At 37.5% G+C, this 24,450-nt stretch overlaps 1 protein-coding gene across 1 annotated transcript in view; it reads right to left on the minus strand.

Moving 5' to 3' along the window:
- Positions 1-24,450, minus strand: part of rock2a (rho-associated, coiled-coil containing protein kinase 2a) — a 113,990-nt gene that overhangs the window by 42,328 nt on the left and 47,212 nt on the right. Inside the window, exons 7-13 of the mRNA XM_078399264.1 lie at positions 21,829-21,967; positions 14,095-14,186; positions 10,419-10,578; positions 7,790-7,853; positions 5,066-5,154; positions 2,478-2,526; positions 108-243 (exon numbers count right to left, since the gene is read on the minus strand). Of these exons, the coding sequence (XP_078255390.1) occupies positions 108-243; positions 2,478-2,526; positions 5,066-5,154; positions 7,790-7,853; positions 10,419-10,578; positions 14,095-14,186; positions 21,829-21,967 (729 nt within the window). The remainder of the gene's footprint in view (positions 1-107; positions 244-2,477; positions 2,527-5,065; positions 5,155-7,789; positions 7,854-10,418; positions 10,579-14,094; positions 14,187-21,828; positions 21,968-24,450) is intronic.

A 24,450-nucleotide genomic window follows, 5' to 3' on the forward strand; every position in this document is an offset into this window, starting at 1 on the left:
ATTGCGCTTTCGTTTGTTTTACACCGGGCTGTGTACTAGCCCAATGTTTTAGGGCGAGTTATGTAATTTTTTTGTTTAATCAGAAGTACAAGGTACATTGACCTTACCCTCATTTTCCAAGCCACGTTTTTTATCTGCTTCCATTTCAGCTTTCCGATGATATTCTGTATTCTTGTGCTGAAGTAGTGCTTTTTCACGTTCCAAATGCCTTAAAGCTGATTCCACATCCTTCCTGCATGTTATCTATAAAGCAGAGCTTTAATTAGTAATCAAAATCTTTTGCGTATGTTGGCGACACAATATAAAACAACTTTACTTTTGAATTAGTTCTTATCCAGTATATTTTGATTTTTTCCGTGCGCATGCTATTTTTCAGCAAAATTTAAACTTCTACACTGCATTGATAGGATTTAAACTTTGCTTCATTTGAATTATCAGTTCTGTAACATAAGTACAATCTTATCACATCCTCAAAATGTCCCAAATTTATGTATATGGTGCAAATTGTTTCCTTCACAAAATTCAGTATTTTCTCTATTTTTAACACTAAAAGGATAGCCGAAAGGAAAATCCTCTGTTTAGAGCAAAAAGAGAGCTGAAATGGGAAATTGATTATAAAGATTTTTCTGGTTAAATGTCAGCAATTCCAATGTCTGGAGCTCACATCAGAATATCTTTCAAACATTCCTTTAGAATTCCTATTTTATTCTTTTGATATAACCTTCAAAAGCAACGATATTCATAGTTCAAGGAACTGAAATAATTAAGAATCAAGAAATCATACTGCATGGAACCAGGGCCTTTGGCCCAACTTGCCCACACCAACCAATATGTCCTTTCTACACTAGTCCCACCTGCCTGCGCTTGGCCCATATGCCTCTAAACCTGCTCTTTCTATGCATCGGTCTAATTGCTTCTTAAACGTTGCGTTAGTCCCTGCCTCAACTACCTCCTCTAGCAGCTCGTTCCATACACCCACCACCCTTTGTGTGATAAACTTATCCGTCAGATTCTTATAAAATCTTTCCTCCTTTACCGTAAACCTATACCCATGAAAATAAATAATTGAGTTATTTAAATCCCAAATTATTCAGAGACCTTTCAATTTAATACATCAACTCAGCTTGAAGCAGCATTGAGAGAATTCAAATGCATTTTCTATGCATTTCCATTCTCCCTATAGTTACAAACCTAAGTAGCTCCTTTTTAAGCTACTTCATTAACTTTTTATTCCAGACTCGAGGACATTCATAGAAGGACATCGAGGTGTCCCTTGGAATTCTCTGCCTCATAAGGCAGTGGAATCCAATTCTCTGAATGCTTTCAAGGGAGAGCTAGATAGAACTCTTAAGGATAGCGGAGTCAGGGGGTATGGGGAGAAGGCAGGAACGGGGTACTGATTGAGAATGATCAGCCATGATCACATTGAATGGTGGTGCTGGCTCGAAGGGCCGAATGGCCCACTCCTGCACCTATTGTCTATTGCCTATTCTCAGAAATCAGTAAATCCCCTTATTGGCACACTACCCATTAGCAAAATCAACATAAATCCTGCATTATTTCTACCAAAGTATATGACTTCACAGTTTGACACTGAATTCAAACTGCTTCACACTATTTCAATTTTTTGGCACTAAAACCTACAACTTTCTTCAGCACAGTAAAAAACTTTTTACGAGGATGTTGCCAGGAGTTGAGGGCCTGAGCTATAGGGAGACGTTAGGCAAGCTACTTGGTACTTTAATAAAGTTTTTTTTAAACTCATGCTCTTATAACTTTATATACTTATTTTCTTAACCTCTGACATTTCATAGAAAAAAAACCCCAAGTTCGTTCAGCCTCCCCTTAAAGATATATACTCTTTAATTCAATCAACATTCTGAAAAACCTCTTCTGTACCTGCCTCTACGACCTTCCTATAACAGAGCGACCAGAACTGCACAAAATACTCCAAACATGGTCTAGCCAAAGACCTATAAAGCAGCCTGACTTCCTGATTCTTACACTCAATGCACCCATCAATGAAGATAACCCAGTGTAGATATTAGGTTTTCTAAGTGCAATATCCTCCTTTTTGTATAATGGAGAAACATTTAGCAATGAGGAATGAAACGGTAAACTGTTACCTTTTCTACCCTGGTTTTATTCATTAAAGAGGATGCAGTCCAATAGAATTAAAATTACTTTCTAAGTCATAATAATACTAACCTTTCTATAACATCTGTTTCAGTTACTATCCTATCTATAATTCCATCTTCTCTCCCGGCATAATCTTTTATTTAATTTGCTTATTCATACATCGGGGAGACCATAGGAATACTTGTGTATTCTTCTGGCCAAACAAATCATCAGAAATACAGGACACAATATTTAAGAATAAGCCAAGTTGTTTATCTAATAAAATTCATTATATTGAAATTATAGACAAAAATTAAAGAGCACGTGACCCAGTATATATTTAAAAGAAAAAGCTGTACCTCATCTTCCAAATCTTTGGATATCTTCTCCAGACGATTGCTTGTGGTTCTAAAAATGAAAATGTAAATGTCACGTAAAGATCAGGTCCTGAAACAGAAAGTTTTGAAACAAAATAGGTAAAGATAGATCTAAATTCTATTTTTTCCAGTTACCTTAACTCAAAACCTGCTCAATGGAGTATATGCTCTTACATTAACAGGGTGGCTTCATTACATAACCAATCCATACACTGCAGTACAGTGCAACCCGGGTTCTACCCCGATCTAAAATGTCATCCATGCAGACTACATGGGTTCCTCAGTGTGCTTTACCTTCTTCCTGCCTCCCACATTCCCAAAAAACGCAATAGACAATAGGTGCAGGAGAAGGCCGTTCGGCCCTTTGAGCCAGCACCACCATTCAATGTGATCATGGCTTATCATTCTCAATCAGTACCCCGTTCCTGCCTTCTCCCATACCCCCATACCCACTATCCTTAAGAGCTCTATCTAGCTCTCTCTTGAATACATTCAGAGAATTGGCCTCCACTGCCTTCTGAGGCAGTGAATTGCACAGATTTACAACTCTCTGACCGAAAAAGCTTTTCCTCATCTCCGTTTTAAATGGCCCACCCCTTATTCTTAAACTGTGGCCCCTGGTTCTGGACTCCCCCAACATTGGGAACATGTTTCCTGCCTCTAACGTGTCCAACCCCTTAATAATCTTATACGTTTCGATAAGATCACCTCTCATCCTTCTAAATTCCAGTGTATACAAGCCTAGTCGCTCCAGTCTTTCAACATATGACAGTCCCGCCATTCCTGGAATTAACCTAGTAAACCTACGCTGCACGCCCTCAATAGCAAGAATATCCTTCCTCAAATTTGGAGACCAAAACTGCACACAGTACTCCAGGTGCGGTCTCACTAGGGCCCTATACAACTGCAGAAGGACCTCTTTGCTCCTATACTCAACTCCTCTTGTTATGAAGGCCAACATTCCATTGGCTTTCTTCACTGCCTGCTGTACCTGCATGCTTCCTTTCAGTGACTGATGCACTAGGACACCCAGATCTCGTTGTACGTCCCCTTTGCCTAACTTGACACTATTCAGATAATAATCTGCCTTCTTATTCTTACCACCAAAGTGGATAACCTCACACTTATCCACATTAAACTGCATCTGCCATGCATCCGCCCACTCACACAACCTGTCCAAGTCACCCTGCAACCTCATAGCATCTTCCTCACAGCTCACACTACCACCCAGCTTTGTATCATCTGCAAATTTGCTAATGGTACTTTTAATCCCTACATCCAAGTCATGCAGATTGATGGGCCGCTGCAAATTGCTTCTACTGTGTAGGCGAGTGGTAAAATGTGGGTGGCGGTGATGAGGGGGTGGGGTTAAAGAATGAGATGGAGAGAATAAGATGGGATTATTGTATACTAATGGGTGTTGGATGGTCATCATGGATTCAATAAATGATCAATAATGAGATGGCTAGAGATTTAAAGCTCACCCAAGGCTACAGGATCTCCTGGTTGCTAACCATTTTATCTCCCCTTCCCATTCCCGCACTGACCCACTGTACTGGGCCTCCTGCATTTCCAGATTGAGGCCACAAACAAACTGGAGGAATAGCACGTCAATAGCTTGGGTGCCTTAAAACCCGACGCAATAAACACTGAATTCTCTAATTTTAGGTATCCTGCACTTCGACCCCAACTGCAGAAACATAGAAAGTAGGTGCTGGATACCTAATTCGGCCCCTTGAAGCCAGCACCGCCATTCAATACGATTATGGTTGATCGTCCTAATCAGTACCCTGTTCCTGCTTTCTCCCCATATTCCATGATCCCGTTAGCCCTAAGAGCTCTATCTAACTCTCTCTTGAAAACATCCACTGAATTGGCCTCCATTGCCTTCTGTGGCAGAGAATTCCACAGATTCAAAACTCTCTGGGTGAAAAAGCTTTTCCTTATCTCAGTCCTAAACGGCTTCCCCTTATTCTTGAACTATGACCCCTGGTTCTCCCCCAACATCAGGAACATTTTTCCTGCGTCTAGCCTGTCCAATCCATTCAGAACTTTACACGTTTCCATAAGATTCCCTCTCATCCTTCTAAATTCCAGTGAATATAAGCCCAGTCGATCCATTTTTTTCATATGCGAGTTCTGCATATTTCTCCACTCACAACTGCCCCCCCCCCCCCGCCACTTTCCTCCCTCTGGCTTAATCCACAACTCTTCAAACCTGTCTCACACCTTTCTTCCTTATCTCTGACCTTTGTTCCAAACATCGGCCTCTCAAAAAATCTCACCTATGTCACCTATTACCTGTCGTGCTCTGTCCTGGCTCTCTCCTTATATAGGTTCTTCCCCCCCCCCCACAGTCAGTCTGAAGAAGGGTCTCAACCCGAAACTTCACCTATCCATGTTCTCCAGGGATGCGATCTAAAGATTCTGAATAAAATCTATTATAAATTATGTCCTTTAATAAAAATGATCACAATTCATTTTACATTCTACAAAGAAAAAGTGTAAGTGACTCTCAATCTATTAATGCAAACAGAGAATTACAAGAAGTTGTCCTTAGTCTGACATACCTAAATTTTTGATCCATTTCATCTTTGGCTTGCATTTCATTACTTAATTGTTCTTCAAGCTGGTGCATTTTTTTCTGTAGTTTTGCAGACTATAATAAAATATGATAATATTCTAAAGAAAAATAATCATTTTCCAAGGTTTTTAAAAGAAACAAAAGGAAAGCACTTTACAATTTTTTATTCCAGCTCCATGTAAAACATCTGTGTTTAATAAGGTAGGTCATGCTGGCTGGTTCCTGTGAGAAGTTGTTAAGTATTGACACTTGTGTAATCACTAACAGCACAACAAGAAAGGAAATCTTTTTGCCCATCCTCTCCAAAACAAAACTGTTGACACATATTTTCTTTTAGCCTCCTTTGCTTCAGGAACAACCACCCAGCACCCATAATCTAATAGATAAATATCATTCACCCCTGGAATTATTCTGATAAATCTCCTGTGCCCTCTCAAGACCCATTGCATGAAGCTTAAATTTACATTTGCCTTGTTCCATCACCTTTGGGAACTTTTATCGCTGTTTATCAACATGAGGACCAAAGTTGTGCCAATGAAAGTCAAAGAAGCCATTATGAAACTGAGAAACAAGAATAAAAACTGTTTGAGACATTAGCCAAATCTTAGGTTTACCAAAATCAACTGTTTGGAACATCATTAAGAAGAAAGAGAGCACTGGTGAGCTTACTAATCACAAAGGGACTGGCAGGCCAAGGAAGACCTCCACAGCTGATGACAGAAGAATTCTCTCTATAATAAAGAAAAATCCCCAAACACCTGTCCGACAGATCAGAAACACTCTTCAGGAGTCAGGTGATTTCTCAATGACCACTGTCCGCAGAAGACTTCATGAACAAAAAGACAGAGGCTACACTGCAAGATGCAAACCACTGGTTAGCCGCAAAAATAGGATGGTCAGGTTAGTTCACCAAGAAGTACTTAAAAGAACAATCATAGTTCTGGAAAAAGGTCTTCTGGACAGATGAGACGAAGATTGACTTAAATCAGAGTGATGGCAAGAGCAAAGTATGGAGGAGAGAAGGAACTGCCCAAGATCCAAAGCATACCACCTCATCTGTGAAACATGGTGGTGGGGGTGTTATGGCTGGGCATGTATGGCTGCTAAAGGTACTGGCTCACTTATCTTCATTGATGATATAACTGCTGATGGTAGTAGAATAATCAATTCGGAAGTGTATAAGACACATCCTATCTGCTCAAGTTCAAACAAATGCCTCAAAACATTGGCCGGCGGTTCATTCTACAGCAAGACAATGATCCCAAACATACTGCTAAAGCAACAAGGCTAAAAAATGGTCAATTCTTGAGTGGCCAATCACCCGATCTGAACCCAATTGAGCATGCCTTTTATATGTTGAAGAGAAAACTGAAAGGGACTAGCTCCCAAAACAAGCATAACCTAAACATGGCTGCCATACAGGCCTGGCAGAGCATCACCAGAGAAGACACCCAGCAACTGGTGATGTCCATAAATCACAGACTTCAAGCAGTCATTGCATGCAAAGGATATGCAACAAAATACTAAACATGGCTACTTTCATTTACAAGACATTGCTGTGTCCCAAACATTATGGTTCCCTGAAATGGGGAGACTATGTATAAACACTGCTGTAATTTCCACATGGTGAAACCAAAATGTATAAAAATGGTCCTTAATAAAATCTAACAATGAGCACTTTAATCACATGTGATTTTTTCTATTACAAATCTCAAATTGTGGAATACAGAGGCAAATAAATAAATGATGGGGTCTTTGTCACAAACATTATGGAGGGCACTGTAGCAACACTACCATACTAAATTTAGTACTTATACTACAAGTGGCTTCATAAATTTCAAACAAGAATAATAATAGTCACTATGTGACAGCTTAGTTTGGCTGCATTGCCAGCATTATGACTAAGGTCAAGGCAACAAGTTGGTTAAACCAGGGGTAACAGTATACTTGGGTCAAGAACATTTTACCTATCGATTGCCAGAATACTTTGGCTGGAAGAATTTATATTAATTTATAGTTTACCACAAATGGTACTTGTGCCATTTATGAGGGGCTACTGTTTTGCAAAACAAAAACATCTGTGTCTGTATATAGTATTGCACACATCCATGGTCTCTCAGTGCAAAAGTGATGAAGAATAGCATTGCCTTCTGTCAGCATTAAATGTTACCCAAAATAATTCCACAAGAAGCATTGGTGTTCCAGTTGTAAATGGGCTATGAACTACCTTTACCAGTCAATGATTTAAGATGACAGGTGATTGGATTTACTTTTAAATAAATATACTAGAAATAAACAGATTATACTCCCAAACAAGTACATTATTTTGCAAAGATTTTTTCTATTACAAATCTCAAATTGTGGAGTAGAGGCAAATAAATAAATGATGAGTCTTTGTCCCAAACATTATGAAGGGCACTGTATAAAGTGCCTGCCTGATCTGCTAGTTTATGAGCTGTTGTAGTTATTTGGTGTCTTCATTTTTGCCATTTCTACAATTTCATTATCATTGAAAAAAGGTTTTACTCTGCATTCCAATATTTAAGTGATTCAAAGGTTAAAAAAAAAGGAAGAATTTATACATTTTTCCACAAAACACCAATTGCCAAGTACAACATGAAATACAAAGGTTCAAATAAGATCAATAATTAAAGCAAAAAAACCAACATATTTGCTTTATGTGATAATTATAAATCATGCCAGCACTCACCTCAATTTTAGTGGGTAAATTAGGCTCATTTTCTTTATAGGATGCTGGCAAGTCACTTAGCAACCTGAGGGAGAACACAACTTAAATATTAGACAACTTCTGAGGATATGACAATACATTCATTTTCAAATGAAACTTGGGTAATTTCACATTGTTTCTTCAATTATCAGCTTCGTCTCAGAGAACATGAATGTTCCAGCTATGATATGGGTTGAGTGGGAAAATCTCGGTTAGAACTGTGGTTTAAGCTTAGAATATTCTTGGTTATTGAAGACAGAAAATTACTCAATCCAAATTGTTGTCCAATGCCACCCAATGCAGGTGAACAATTACTACAGACAAATTTGATTGTTGTTATTCAGTAGTAACATTCAGTTCAGTTTAGTTTATTGTCACGTGTACCGAGGTACAGTGAAAAGCTTTTGTTGCGTGCTAACCAACCAGCGGAAAGACACTACATAATTACAATCGAGCCATTCACAGTGTACTTATTATTATTACATGATAAGGTAATAACGTTTAGTGCAAGGTAAAGTCAGTAAAGTCCAACCAAATTATTCACAAAATGCTGGAGTAACTCAGCAGATCAGGCAGCATCTCGGGAGAGAAGGAATGGGTGATGTTTCGGGTCGAGACCCTTCTTCCTTCTCTCCCGAGATGCTGCCTGACCTGCTGAGTTACTCCAGCATTTTGTGAATAAATCGATTTGTACCAGCATCTGCAGTTATTTTCTTAAAGTCCAACCAAAGATAGTTGTTCAGGACTGCTCTCTGGTCGCAGTAGGATGGTTCAGTTGCCTGATAACGGCTGGGAACTGTCCCTGAATCGAGGTGTGCGTTTTCACACTTCTATACCTTTTGCCGGGTGGGAGAGGGGAGACGAGGGAATGACCAGGGTGCAACTCGTCCTTGATTGTGCTGATGGCCTTGCCGAGGCAGTGCGAGGTATAAATGGAGTCAATGGAAGAGAGGTTAGTTTGTGTGATGGTCTGGGCTGCATCCACAATTCCCTGCAATTTCCTTCAATCTTGGATGGAGCTTTTCCCAAACCAAGCTGTGATGCATCCCGATAAAATGCTTTTTATTTATATATCCAGTTACTGATAAACTGGGATACTGGGTCTAATTCAAATGTAATTTTCAAAAAGAATACCACTTTTTGTACCAAGGAAACGAAAAAAGTGCTGTGCCTATCTTTGAACCTCAAAGTATTATCAGTTAGAACTTCACAACTCTGAAATTGTTACTATCTCTGAAAATTAAACGTTAAGACTATTTCACTGGAATAAAAATGAAATTAGAACTAGTCAAGATACTAAAAATAATCTAAAATATCCCAGTTTGTAAATTGTGGAAAGAGTTTTATAAAAAGTAGAAACAAAGGAGACAAAGTGCTGACTATATGATTTTATGTTCAATACCAATATCTTTTGATCGTATTATTTTATTTTAGAAAAAGATGCAATAGACCAAATTAAGTATGTGAATGTTGGACATCAAATCATTTTATTATTATCATAGTAGCATGTTTCACATGCTGATTATCCTCTATTTACATAATTGTTTTCTACCAAAGAAGGCTGGCCAATCTTTGTAGTCCAGTCTTTTCAAACACAAAACAGCCACAAGCAGCCAATTTTTAAATTTAACAATCGACAGATCAGCTAATCTCATGAAGTTAACAAAAATATCCGCACAAATCAACAGTGGATTGATCACTTGCATGTACCACTAAAAAGACAATAGCTCGCAAGTTAATATTACCGTCATGACATTAAATTCAACAACTTAAAAATTGAAACATCACAAATCCCAACATCTTTCATATCCTCTTTTGAACAAAGCCACACACTGATTTACTGCAAGATTCACTAAATTTCTTTATCCCCATTGACCACGAGAAAAAAAATCAATCCTTCATATCCAAATCCCAAATGTTGTGCGTCACCCGATTTCTGTAAACTCTTCCAATCCAATGTTTGTGTATGTTCCCTACATCTGTCTGCTTCTCACTTGCTCACCAACTGCTACTGAAGTTATCTGGAATTTCCAAATATTCCTCCACTTACCCTCTCACACAACTATGCTCAGAGGTTTCCTTGAAATTCCTCCTTTCCATAATATCTCACTTGGAAACAATATTTTATAATGAAATGTATTTTTGTTTTATAGACAAATCACTTTGGAGATACTCACAGTTATTATGCATTAACAGTCTTAAATAACTGTTGGTCAAAGGGGACAAGTAGAACATTGTGCACTGAACGCTAAACCACAATGTGAAGAAGCACAATGACAAAATGTATGCAAAGCTAAAGTTTTAATGATGGTATTAAACTTTTGTTAAGTAGTGGCAGAATGTGTTCAATTGACAAAGAAATGTGACTTATTTATGTTTTTAGTGTTATATCATGGATTATCCTTCATTTGTTGTTCGCATAAATACAATGCATTATGGCAACCCTATTTTTGCAAAGTTATGGGAGTGTGAATTCACAAGGGATTTTTCAAGAGATTCTATATGCTAACTTACTCCACTGAGAAAAGTGATGTATAAAACAAAGTTGATGCGTTGCACATTAGCAAATATGATTTCTACTGTATTTAAGGTACAAGTATTAAAAACTTACTGGCTATCTCGAAAATATGTAAATCCTACGAAAGGTAACTGGTTCCCGGCGAAGGCTTTTGGGGTAGGAAATGTTTCCACTTCTCCTTTATCGTCTTCAATATCGTCAAAGTTACTTGTGTCTATGTCACTGCTTAATTCTGGCACGACAGGAGCTGCAGCTATGTGGTACACACCAAAGAAAAGAGATTAGTTTTTGCTTTACTTCCACCATCCAGGCTCTAGGTCTTGCATATATCTGAAAAGCTGACATCTTAGTGCAGTGTTCATTTTTAATTGTAAAACATGGGATAGAATACTATACAGCTGAATTTAGCAAGTGACACCATTTTTGTTATTTAAAAATGCAGCTTTAGCATACCAAATATTATTCATGGAATTAATTTCATTTTCTTTAAGAAAATATTTAGCTCCTGACAAGTTAAATTAAACCAACAAATTTCAGTTTTGGAAGTCTAATGAACACCATTGTTTTTTCTGATTTGCCAATATAACTTAGTGCTTATATTAATGAGCATACGAGTAAGAAATGAAGGCATCAGATTTATAACTAATTGCATCACATTCACAGATCAAAACTTATCACAGCAAGCAAGGATTAAATGCAAGTGACAGCTAAATGGCATCTCAAGTAGTAATGTATGGTTAAGAAATAGGATTAAAACTAAAAACCAAATAAACCTTGGAATCTTCACAACATGGTCTATTCTATACAATATGTCCAGGAAATATTTTGATGGATGCAAACTTATTCTGTTCTACACAATTTTTAAAAAGTGTTTGATTAAAAAACATAATTCTGAATTTGCCAATTCAGTGAATCTGAAGATTATTTAACAGAACTGTACAACCAAATTACAACCAAAAATATTTGGTCCACATCACAGATCATCAACTATCTGGGTGTGATTAAACAGTTTGCATATTAAGAATATTGCACACTTCTAATCTTAAGAGGTTTCAAAACTGATCCATCATTTATCTATTAAAGATCTGTCAATGATCTAAGTACAAAGTAGCGAGATGTCAATAATGGAAGTGCTCATGACTTACAAAAGCAAACAATAAGGTTGCACTCAAGGATGACAAAACATAAAAGGAATGAGCTGTGACACATTCACACAATAATTGGAAACAATATCAAGTCAGAATCTTCCATTATGCATGAAAATGTTCAACAAAATAATTTACTGATATATGATTAACGCCACAAAAATACATCTTCATTCATTCAACTATAAATTCACTGTCTATGAATGTTTTTTGGAGACAGACTAGACAACCAAAAGAAACTGTCAATCTTTCAAGGTTTTCTTATTTCAGTGGAACTTTGATAATCTACTCTTTGATTGTTTGGAAATCAGATGGCTCAGCATCCCGTTCATCCGGGGGCATTTCCCTCACTCCTTTTTAAACTCAGAGGTTCCATTCCCAAGTTCCTTACAAACTCAACTGGCCCCATTTCCAGCCCTCCTTACTAATTCACCAGAGTTCCCAAACTCATTTTTTAGGCTCTGGTTCCTGCACCACTTTGAATCACACCAGGCAGGGCCTGTTTCCCACTTTAAACTCAGACACTACATTTCCTGCATTACTTTAAATTCACTTGGTTCACTTATTTTCAATGAAATATGACAGTGAAATTAAAATAATGCAAAATTAAAACTGTTATGCTCCCAGTATTTGTCCTCAACATCACACAATTAAATCCCTACTGATTTATTTTAAACTTTCTACTCATACCTTCCCTGAAAAGCTACCACCTTGGGTCTTTGGATAAATAGATTCTGCAGGTCAGTTGGTGCATGGGATGGTCACAGGATTACTTCAGTAATTTACTGAAAGGCCAGACTAAAAACATTTTATTAACCTCAATTACAGAGAATGCTAACCAACACCATTTTATTAAACCTTCACTTGTGGTACTCTTTAAGTTCCAACTCCATTGGTCTGAAAGTACCAGAGCACAATGTGTGAAAACTTTGAAAACAATAATATATGAACAATTTCTTAACAACTCAGATTGTAACAAGTGAAGAATAGTTAGTTTTCTTCCTTCACTATTTTATATAGTACTGAAGATTTACAGACTTTCTTGTTTAAAGGCATGAAACATCTGGTGCGGAGCAATTTCTACTGAATGCATTCAATACAGGGGAATGTGGCTGAGCCAAACCTTACACATTTGAAGCAGTGCCTGAAGGCCATGCAGGGAATAACTCTTTAATAGATCATACTGGTGGTCTTTTTTTTCACAAAATGCTGGAATAGCTCAGCAGGTCAGGCAGCGTCTCAGGAGAGAAGGAATGGGTGACGTTTCAGGTCGAGACCCTTCTTCAGACTGGTGATCTTCATAGGGATCAATGCAAACTACACTTTTTAAACCAGCAGGATATATGTGCAATTGTTAAAATCACGCTATTGGACAGTATTATTCTATGTACAAAAAGTTTTTGCCTTAAATTATACATTGAAAAGGTCCACTTTTCCTCCTACCTCGTTGGACACAAGTGTTGCCATTTTAATTTGCTATCAAAACCAAGAGCACAAATTGATTTTGTGCTATTTTACCCAATTAATTTTTAATAGCTAATATTTCCACCTTGTCCATCATAAACATCTGTCTTGTATTGGTGTTATAATCAAAACCCGTATTTGCATTAACATTTGAATGTCATCTTTATAGCATTTTTAATCTGATAGCAATAAACACTTTTCATGGAAGAATTTTTTTTAGTTTAATTTAGGTTAGAGATAACGTGGAAACAGGCCCTTTGGAACACTGAGTCCGCACCGACTAGTGATCCCCATACATTAACACCATCTACACACACTAGGGACAATTTACATTTATACCAAGCCAATTCCAATGAATCTACAAACTTGTACATCTTTAGAGTGTGGAAGGAAACCAAAGACCTCGGGGGGGGGGGGGGGGACGTGCAAACTCCATCCAGACAACACTCAGGATCGAACCCAACTCTACTGCTGCGCCATCACGCTGCCCTTATTCAAGTATTATATTCAAAGCAGTCTGAAGTGGCAAAATGTGAAGACGAACAGCATTTGATTAAATACTATTCTCTGAACACATAGCGGCTTCTTGCTCAGTTCACTAAATTTTGTAAGTTGCAAAGGAAAGTTTAGTTCAAATTTGTGATACACAAATTAGATATGTATTTTTTTAAAACTCAGAATTGCCTGAAGCTATTTCAAAACAGATTGAAGGTTGGACCTACAAAAATAGAATCAATAAATGTAAGGGACCTCTGAAGGATTCCCTGATGATCCCAAATCATAAGAATATCATCTCAGATTTCTATATATTTTGCTTTACCAGATATTGTCAGTTGATTTAAAAATAAAATTGCTGTATTCTGCTGTATTTCATGGATGTTACTACCATTGAATAGTTAATATACAGATGTCCGAGAACATTTCAACTACTGCGTTGGTCTTCAACACATATTTGAAACTCAATGGACCGAAGTGAGAATTTTTATTACTGAAAACGTTATCTTAGTTCATAATTGATGGCTTAAAAATGCTTTCAATTTCAATTAAACATTTTCAAAAGACAAGTTATTCAAGCCAGTTTCAAATATGTTGCAGTTATTTGAAATTACACATGTTCTGTAATTCGCATTAAATATACTCTTCTCATATTCATTACTCACCCTCGCGAATATTATCCCACGTCCACTGATCATTTTCAAAGAAAGAGTGTCGCTTGATTTCTTCAACCCCATTTCTCCCTAATCGAACCTCCCTGAACATTACAATAAATTGGAATCATAAGGTAAATAAAGATAAATCACATATTCATCAGTGATCGAGCTTAACTGCTTTTTAATATGCTTGATAAGTTCTACATTTTAGCCAAGTAACAACATGGCTAAAATGCTGCATTCTGCCACGTGTGGAGCAGCCCCACTTAAACACTGAAACACTGTGAGCACTTTGGGGAGGGACTCTGCGCATTGCGAAAAAAAAGCTACCAGAGCTCAAATGGTGCCAAACTATTGCAAGAACTTGCATTACAAACAACTACGAGCAAGATATTTAAATTGAATTCACTGCAAATTAATACCATATGGGAAAATAATTATTTTAATTCTGAACTGCTAATAATTTACTTTCTACTTTAATTCTGATGTTAAAATTCAATTACATCCAAAAGAAAGATTGTTGCAGCACATTATCTAACCATTCCAGTCTTAGCTAATTATACAGAAACAACACTTCATAAAATATACATTAAACATATATAGTTTTTTAAATGTCAGATAAACTTCCTAGAATAAATTCAGGCCCAAGAGATTAAAATTTGAATTACCATCTTGTTGAAGTAATGTGGTTCAAATATTTCCAGTCCTAAATTTAGTATAAACAGGAAATTATCTGCACGTGCTAAAAGCACTCACAAGCATTTTTTTAATAAGAACGATTGCATTCAAATGAAAGTATTCAAGTAAGGGAAAACACGCGGATACTTAAAACTATTTAATACAATCTTTGTTCATACACATTTTAGAAAATTTAGAAAATTACACCTGCAGAATTAATACCTTTTATAATTAATAGTAATTTCAGCTCTTTGGTTTTCAGTTGCATGCAACAAACAGTAATTCCTTCATATACTGCAAAACGTTTTACAAAAAAATGTTTATCTTTCCTCAGTGTATTAGAATCCCAAGCTGTTAGCAAATTTTGCTCCAAGCAGCTGTAAACAGACACAGAAAGTAGGTTATGCAACTAGAAGGGAAATGTTAAAGGAAGATACATTAGTTTAGATTGCTTAGCAGCTGGACATTGGCATCTCAGAAGTGTCTTTGGACACAAAACAATGACAGAACTACCAATGCTGCAGCCAATTACTGTGACCTTGTCTCCAGCCAATATACTGATTGGGCATATGCCAGGGATCAAACCTTGGAAATCATTCATGCTGGATAGTACTTGCCCTTGGAGATGTTATTTAGTTGGGGGGGGGGGGTGAGCAGAACCTGTAGTAAGTGAACATAGATAGGAGGGAAGAAGGAGGAAAAGTGAATGGAATTTTGCTTTAATGAAGGAAGAGTGAAGATGCTGATATCACTTAATTCAATTAAGTTAATTTGCAATACTTTGCAAATTTCCCAGGTTAGCTCTTTGGGAACAAGACCACATTCCCAAGCATGCCAACAGTGGACATACCCAAGACATGTCCAAGTTTACCTAAATGCCCCACAAGGAGCTTTGCAAGAGGAAATATACACATGGGTGACTATCAATAGGAAGAGTCTAATAAATTTCTGAGTAACATGAAAAAATTGTTTTAAGAGGGGAAAAAATCCAATTGCAAGATTGGATTGCAAAACAAGATCAAGCAATTACATTTCCAGGCAATACCTCAGTAATACACCACACAGTAAATATGTCATAAAAGGAGCTATCATATCATATATATACAGCCGGAAACAGGCCTTTTCGGCCCTCCAAGTCCGTGCCGCCCAGCGATCCCCGTACATTAACACTATCCTACACCCACTAGGGACAATTTTTTTAAACATTTTACCCAGCCAATTAACCTACATACCTGTACGTCTTTGGAGTGTGGGAGGAAACCGAAGATCTCGGAGAAAACCCACGCAGGTCACGGGGAGAACGTACAAACTCCTTACAGTGCAGCACCCATAGTCAGGATCGAACCTGAGTCTCCGGCGCTGCATTCGCTGTAAAGCAGCAACTCTACCGCTGCGCTACCGTGCCGCCCATAATGACATAATGAATTCAGTGATGTAGGGAATTTCAAAGTTTCCCTACATACATCAAATTAAATTATTACCAGAGTTACTGCAGTGCAAGCTAATAGCAATCTAGAAATATGACGGACAAGTTAATCTCCCTGATCATGGTGATTTGACCACAGAAATAATGAGAGAGGAAAATTTGTGTTTGAGGAATTCAGTGTTTTTGATCCTATATCCAATTTTACAATAGGTGAAAGGAATAAAAATGAACTGCTGGGAATATGCACCATTTGTGGAAGTAAAGGAAAAGTAAAGTTTCGGGATAATTTATTTTCATCTAAAAATTAAAAAAATATATATTTTAAGTACTAGTCTTAAGCAGGTACAGAGGCTGACAAATCAGCCATCAATAATGCAAGTACGGAAGATTAAAATAATGCTTAGTCATTGGACGAGGTTATGTTTCAAAAGAACAATTTTTTATTTGAACAGTTTAGGAGGGCAAAAAGATAACAGTGAGATTGAGGCCTTCAAATTAAGAAGAAACACAACCCCTGTGGTCAGGCCTGCAAACTAAACAGAGGTATTTTTTAATGCATTAATGCAATTTATAATTGGTCTCCCAAAGCTGAAAAAAAAACCTTATGAGCATTGAATACTACATTGAAACGCATTAGATTAAGGGAAAACAAGAGAAAACTTGTTTTCAATATTAGAATTCGTTAAACATATTCGGCAAAAATGCACTGCAATTGCACAACAAATGTTTTATTTTGTTACCTGAAAGTTGTTTAATGTTTTAAAAAAAGCACTCTTTGAAGCACACAATGAGGCATACATGAAGCATTTGGCTTATTATAGACTTGGAGAATAAATAACAGTTGATGTCAAAGTCTTCAGGCTTTGGTTGAGCTACAAGAGAAATGCTGTGAGCACTTGATCGATTGGCCAGGTGGGCCGAGGAATGGTTGATGGAATTTAATAGAGAAATGTGAGGTGTTGCATTTTGGTAGCAGTAACATGGGCAGGTCCTACATAGTGAATGGTAGGTCTCTGGGGAGTGCTGTAGAGCAAAGGGATCTAGGAGTGCAGGTACATAGTTCCTTGAAGGTGGCTTCACAGGTACTGTAGATAGGCTGGTAGAAAAAGCTTTTGGCACATTGAACTTCATCAGTCAGAGTATTGAGTACAGACGTTGGGAGCTCATGTTGCAGTTATACAAAACATCAGTGAGGCCGCATTTAGAGCATTGTCTTCAGTTCTGGGCATCATGTTACAGGAAAGATGTTGTCAAGTTGGAAAGGGTACAGAGAAGATTTATGAGGATATTGCCAGGACACAAGCATCTGAGATATAGGGAGAGGTTGAGTAGGCTGGATCTCTATTCCTCGGAGCACAGGAGGATGAGGATAAAATCATGAGGGGAATAGTTTGGGTAGACGCACAGAATCTCTTTCCCAGAATAGGGGAATCGAGAACCAAAGGACATAGGTTTAAGGTAAAAGGGGAAAGATTTAATAGGAATCTGAGGGGTAACTTTTTCACACAAAGGGTGGTGGGTGTATGGAATGAGCTGCCAAAGAAGGTAGTTGAGGCAGGGACTTTGCAACGTTTAAGGAACAATTAGACAGGTGCATTGATAGGACAGGTTTGGAGCGATATGGGCCAAATGCAGGCAGGTCTTTTATAGACTGGACATATTGGCTCCTGTAGGCAAGTTGGGCTGAAATGACTATTTCCACGCTCCATGACTTCAACCAAATGATCTCAGAATTGTCCTTGGTGATTTACTGATTGTGTATGATGGGACTAAGGCTAGGACCAACGCCTTCAGCCATGGAGGTGAATACATGGATTCAGAGTCTAACTAAATTAGCCTTAGGAGATGAGCAACGGAAAGAAGGAGCACCAGTGACAACAAAGATTGTAAGGAAAGAATGAGCGTGGAAGAAACCCTCAAGGACAAAAGCCTGGGAGATGAAGTGTAACAAAAAGGTGATGCTGGAGACAGAAAAGATTGAAGAAAGGTCTTGATCGAAAACTTCGCCAGTCTATTCCATCCACAGATGCTGCCCGACTCGCTGTTCCTCGAGCACTTTGTGTTTTTGCTCAAGAATCGAAAGGTGTAACTGCCAGAACTTTAGCACAGTAATTCTCCAACTCCTTTCTCAGTAAATAGAAGATCTGTTCAATTTAATGAAGTTGGTTCCATTCTAAATTGTTTCTTGAACACACAACCTTTACATCACAGAAGGCTGTCATTCAGCCTTTGACATCCAAGCCAGCTTTTATGCCGCAATCCAATCAATCCTATACCTCTGCTCTTATCCAGTAGCTTCGTGAAGTATCTTCCCCTCAAATACTTAGACAATTTACTTTTGAAACCTTAAGCTAAAAGTAATTCTGTCCACCACCCTTCTTGTAGATCAAACTAATGTCCACATACAAAAATTTGTCGTTGCACTTCATCAACAAGCGTCAATACATAATGCAATTGTCAAAGACATAAAAATGAATATACAAGTTCCTCTGTTCCTGTGGACAATTTAGAACTGAGCCCTTCTGTCGATTTTATTTCACTTTATTCCACTGTTATTATAAATCCCTTCATATCACTGCATTAAATGTCATCTTTCACTGGTCTGACCATCATGCCAGTATATATTCCTTTAGCAGTATAGTGCTATACTCTTCATTTTTTTCAATGTTTTATTTCTTCATCAATTTTTCACATTTTATTCTGCACACCCATATCCAAGATTGTACCATCAAAAAACACAGTAGTCCCAACACTGCCCCAAGCAAGCATCACTGTTCAATCATTGCTCAGTGTTTTATAGCTTACCATCAATCACGTTTTTATCCTTAACCATGCTGGTTAACCATGCATGTCAATAAGCCGCAATTTTGTCAACAAGTCTTTCACATGGGATTTTGTCAAATTGTTATTGGTTAATTATGGTTATGTGTACCAAGATACAGTAAAAAAACCTTTGTTTTGTGGGCTATCCAATCAAATCATTTACACGAGTACAATCAAGCCATACACAAAAATAGGCAGTACAAAGAGAAAAATAATCAGAGTGCAAAATATGGTGTTATGGTTATAGAGAAAATACAGATTTTTTAAAAAAGGACCGAAATGAGGTAGGATGGGAAATCAGAATTACACATTTAGCTTTCAAGAGGTCCATTCAGTCGTCTGATAACAGTGGGGAAGAAGCGGTCTACAAATCTGATGAGACATGCTTGCAAATTTTTTAATTTTCTGCTCGACAGGAGAGGGGAGAAGAGGGAATGATCAGGGTGTACGTGGCTCTTGATTATGGTGGCTCCTTTCCCAATCTTCCAAAACATTTAAAAACACACATGGAAATCAATTTTATTTCCATTAGAAGCCGGGCACATTGATACTATCATGAAGAATGCCCATCTATGCCTCTGCTACCTCAGAATATTGAGGAGATTTAGTAGGTCAATCAATACTCTCTTGAACTTCTACATATGTATGGTAGAGAGGAGCATATTGACTGGTTGCATCACAGCCTGGTTCGGCAACTCAAACGCCCCACGAGGGAGATTACGTAAAGTGCTGGTTTGGGTACTGCCCGGTTTGGGTACTGACCTCCCCATCAAAGGGATCTATTGGAGGCGCTACCTGAAAAAGGCAGCAAGCATCATCAAGGACCCACTCCACACTGTCCATATGCTCATTTCACTTGCCATCAGGTAGAAGGTATAGGAGTCTGAAAACATGACCTCCAGGTTCAAAAACAGCTTATTTCCCACAATTATCAGGCTCTTGAACACTACAAATACTTATCTAGAAAACAACCAAGCTGCCTTGGTTACACTGAGTTCAGTTTTTAACAAAATATATATTTTATTATGTTAAATATGAGTACTGTGTTTACTGGCTTGTTATGCTGCTGCACTTAAGAATTTTATTGTTCTGTTCTCGCTACATATGACAATTAAACATTCAAGATTTCAAAATCAATTTATTGTCACATGTACCAATTAAGATACAGTGAAATTTGAGTTACCATACAGCCATACTAAGTGAAAAGCACAGCCACATAAAATAAAATTTAACATAAACATCCACCACAGCGGATTCCACATTCCTCACTGTGATGGAAGATAATAAAGTTCAAACATCTTCCTCTTTGTTCACCCACGGTCGTGGCTGTTGAACCACCCGCAGTCGTTGCAGCCGACGGTCCGAAGCCCTCGCGCCGGGATGATCGAAACCCCCGCGTCGGGACGGTAGAAACTCTCTGCGGCATGGAACTCCCGAATCGGCCTCTTAGCAGAATCTGCGGGCTTCGCGATCTTAAAGTCCACAGGCCCCGCGGTTGGAGTTCTCCACAGTCGATCCCGGGCAAAGGATCACAAGCTCCGCGATGTTAAAGTTCGCGCCGTGCCCATGACATGAAGCGTCGGGCCAGTCTCCAGGAAAGGCCGCCAACTCCTCGATGTTAGGCCGCAGTAGGGACGGAGATACGATAAGGGAAAAAAATTGTATATCCATCGAGGTAAGAGATTGTTGGCGTGGCAGCCATTGCTGGTGGCGCCACCCAGTGTTTCTTGACTCTCTTGAGCTTCGATCGCAAACTTGGTAAATATTTTGATTTATCTTATGTTTGTTAATTCAAATTTTATTTATTAAATAATTCCTTGTCATTTTGAAAAGGCCACTGTGGTTAAACCAGGTGGCATTTACTGCCAGGAATATCATATCATATCATCATATCATATATCTACAGCCGGAAACAGGCCTTTTCGGCCCTCCAAGTCCGTGCCGCCCAGTGATCCCCGTACATTAACACTATCCTACACCCACTAGGGACAATTTTTACATTTACCCAGCCAATTAACCTACATACCTTTGCATATCTTTGCATATATTTTGCCAAGAATATATTACATATTTTTAAACAAGGATATCGCATGTGCTATTTTCCATTCGCCTGGCTCTATATCCGTATTCATTGTGGATTGGAAGATTACTCCAAGCACTTGTGCAAATACGATCCTCACTTCCCTTTACAAAATTATATATATCCAAGCACATTTATTTTAAGCAAGGTCAGTTCTTATACATTCTACTCCCACCCCATCATCAAATGTCACCACATCCACTTTCTGCTTTGCCTCTCCTTCTCTTGAGATTAAGGCAGTAAATTCTGCATGATCAAGACCAATATTGTTTTCAATTATACCCCATGGCTCCATTCTTGAAAGTTGCTTGTATCTCCCTTCTTAATACTTGCTGATGACTTACCTTCTTAAAGATCCCGTTAACTACTATGCTACTTTCACGTTAGTGCCCGACTGATGTAATGTATTCTGCACTCTTACACAGTTTTCTCCAATCAATGAATTGCATTCATATGACGTTCAACATATTTGACTTTAAAGAAAATTATCATTTAGCAGGAATAAAAATTCAAGGCCAAAGAATGATACATTTTGTAGGACATTGAAGGAGGTTCGGTAGTTACAGCTATAGATATTTGGGCTTTGAATTGGTTTTAAGCTAAAAAAATTGAATGGAGATTATAAAAGGCTTTAGATTTAAATTCAACTTCTGATGTAAATGATACCTTCACAGATGATTCAACTTATACTTTTGCTGATATTTAATAAACTTTGTTAAAATTTTGGGGAAAATACCTGTCAGTCAAGAAGGCACAGATGAGGTCTTTGGCATGCTTTGAGATTTCAACATCATCGGGAAAGTTGAGCGAATTTTTGTGATCCATAATTTTACTGTATGTACCAACAAGGGAATCTGCATAAAACGGCGTGTCACCTGATAGGTACAAGAGGAATTCATGCAAGATGAACGAACTTCACTTCTGTGCTCTTGCAAAAAAAGTTAAACATCTTAGCTATGTCGAATCCTTCAACAGAGATGCATAACATTAAAAACACATTTCACTGTTTATATATTTTCCAGCTACTCTGGACATGGCAGTTATAAATATAGAATCATGAACTATGAGAGAGAAATTGATCAATTAAGTTACTGACTTGAGACATAGGTCAAGATTTAAAAAAATATCATCTGAGATGTGTGCCAAAATAGACTTCCCATCAATGAAACCAATCCTTAGTATAAATTATATTTTGTAAAGCCCAAATTGTTGAAGGGAAATAAACGACAAAGAAGATTTCTAGAAATCCAACTTGTTAAAATGTAATTGCTGCCCATCCCTTCAAATCAGAAGTCATAGACCTACATAGGTGAAGGGGAAAAAATTGCAAAGGACTCTTATTATCAGAAGAAACATTTTCTGAACAGAGCATGTTCAGTCTCAGTTTTAGCCTTGAAAACTAAAAATATTGTTCTCCAGGCTTCTCCAATCTTGATGGGAAAATTGTGTGACGCAAAGGAAGGCCAACATTGATACTGTGAATTAAGTAAAAAAGTGAAAAGTAAAATGAAGACAAGTAAAATTTAATCCTTATTTCAAGTACAGGAAGCTGATAGAATTCTGAACATCAAGGAAATAAATTAGGGACACATGCTTATCTTTGTAAATCAAATAGCGGTGTCAAAATAATATTACTGAAGAGCCATAACTGCACAGGAAGTGCATTTTAATTCTTGTGTATAAATGGAGATGGACAAGAAAGTTGCAAGACAATCCATTTCAGATCATGCCCTTTTTAAAAGACAGATGGGATTATCTCCTTGCCAAACTAAGGGAGAGAAAGGTAAAAACAAAAACCCTGAATTATATACAATGTGTTATCAGAAAACTGCTTATAATAAGGAAATTAACATGTAAACACATTTAAAATGTTCAATTGATGAGAAGAGTCAGTGTGGATCATGTCCTGTGATATCAAATAATTTTTTGTTTTGAAGAAGTGACTAAGTCGTGGACAGCAGAATCGTTGAATTTTACTTGGATAATTTCCTGAGGTACATACAAAATTCCTTCATAAGTAACAGTAAAGTAAAATTACAGTTAATGAAACTGAAGCAAAATTAATTACATGGATTCAAAATGGTAGAATATAAAGAATGAGAACAATGGAAGCTGTTCAGATTTTGATGGATATTTTAGCACTACAATTAAAAATGGCATTTATAAATAATTCACATTATGTGAAGGATAATCACATGTCTATTTGCGGTTGTAAAAACTCAAGCCAGATAGGATTGTGACAAACTATGGTAGGCAGATTTCATATAAGCCTTTGCGCCATCCTTTAATGCATTGTACAATTTTTAAGATTAAAAATATGAATCATTAGAGGTTCAGAGACGTGAAGGTAAAATGTCATTCTTTGTTCAGAAAATAGACAAATACGTTGATGCTAGTTAGAGGACTGAAATGCTGAGGTTAGAAGTTATGCCGCAATTGAAGTGCATGTGGAAAACGGAGCTGTTCTGAGCACAACACAATGTAGCTATTAACCCTGTAGGGAATGAATATTTTTCAGGATGCTAAATGGAGACAAGGGAAATTATAAATTCCTGTAGCAATGTACACAATTTCAGAAGCTAACACATAAAGTTATGAGAATGAAACATTGTCTAAACAATAAAGCAAGACCGTTCAGATGTGAAGTTTTGAAATTCTTCCACATGCAAAGAACAGTAGAAGCTCCTTTGTAATTGATAACTGATGCCAATTTCCATCTGATGAAAATTTCATTTTTTTGCAACCCTAGCTATCAATGGAGTTAAAGAAGGAAAGGTACACTGAATCACTGAATTAGGTCAGAGATCAGCAATTATCTAAAAGGGGAACAGATATGTGGAGTGAAATCACCTGTTTCTGCAACTTTGTGTCGTCTGTATATTTAGGCCTTGAATTAAAATTCCCGATTCATTACTTGTATTTCATAGAAGAAAAAAATGACAGCATGATTGCATATAATCTAAAGGAAAGTAATGAATAATTTTCAAAAGTGACTGTGGATGGAATTAAGTCAGATTGTTGACTGTGTCAGTAATGAGTGGGGAAACGAGAATTATTAACTTCCCCTAACCTAAAACATAAATAACTTCTAATCTTATGCAGTTCTGAAGAAAGGTCAACAACATAATATAATAGTTGTTTCCCTGTTTACAGATGGGCCCCGAGCTGCTGACATTTCCAGCATTTTTTTTGCTTTTATTGACTAGAATTCTGATGGGGTAATTTGACAGGAAATTGGAAAGCTATGGAAATGGATATATAATCATAGAGTGTGGAAACAGGCCCTTCGGCCCAACTTGCCCACACCAGCCAACATGTCCCAGCTACATTAGTCTTACTTGCCAGCATTTGGTCCATA

Source organism: Rhinoraja longicauda, chromosome 5, assembly GCF_053455715.1.
Source record: "Rhinoraja longicauda isolate Sanriku21f chromosome 5, sRhiLon1.1, whole genome shotgun sequence".
Classification (NCBI taxonomy): Eukaryota; Metazoa; Chordata; class Chondrichthyes; order Rajiformes; family Arhynchobatidae; genus Rhinoraja; species Rhinoraja longicauda.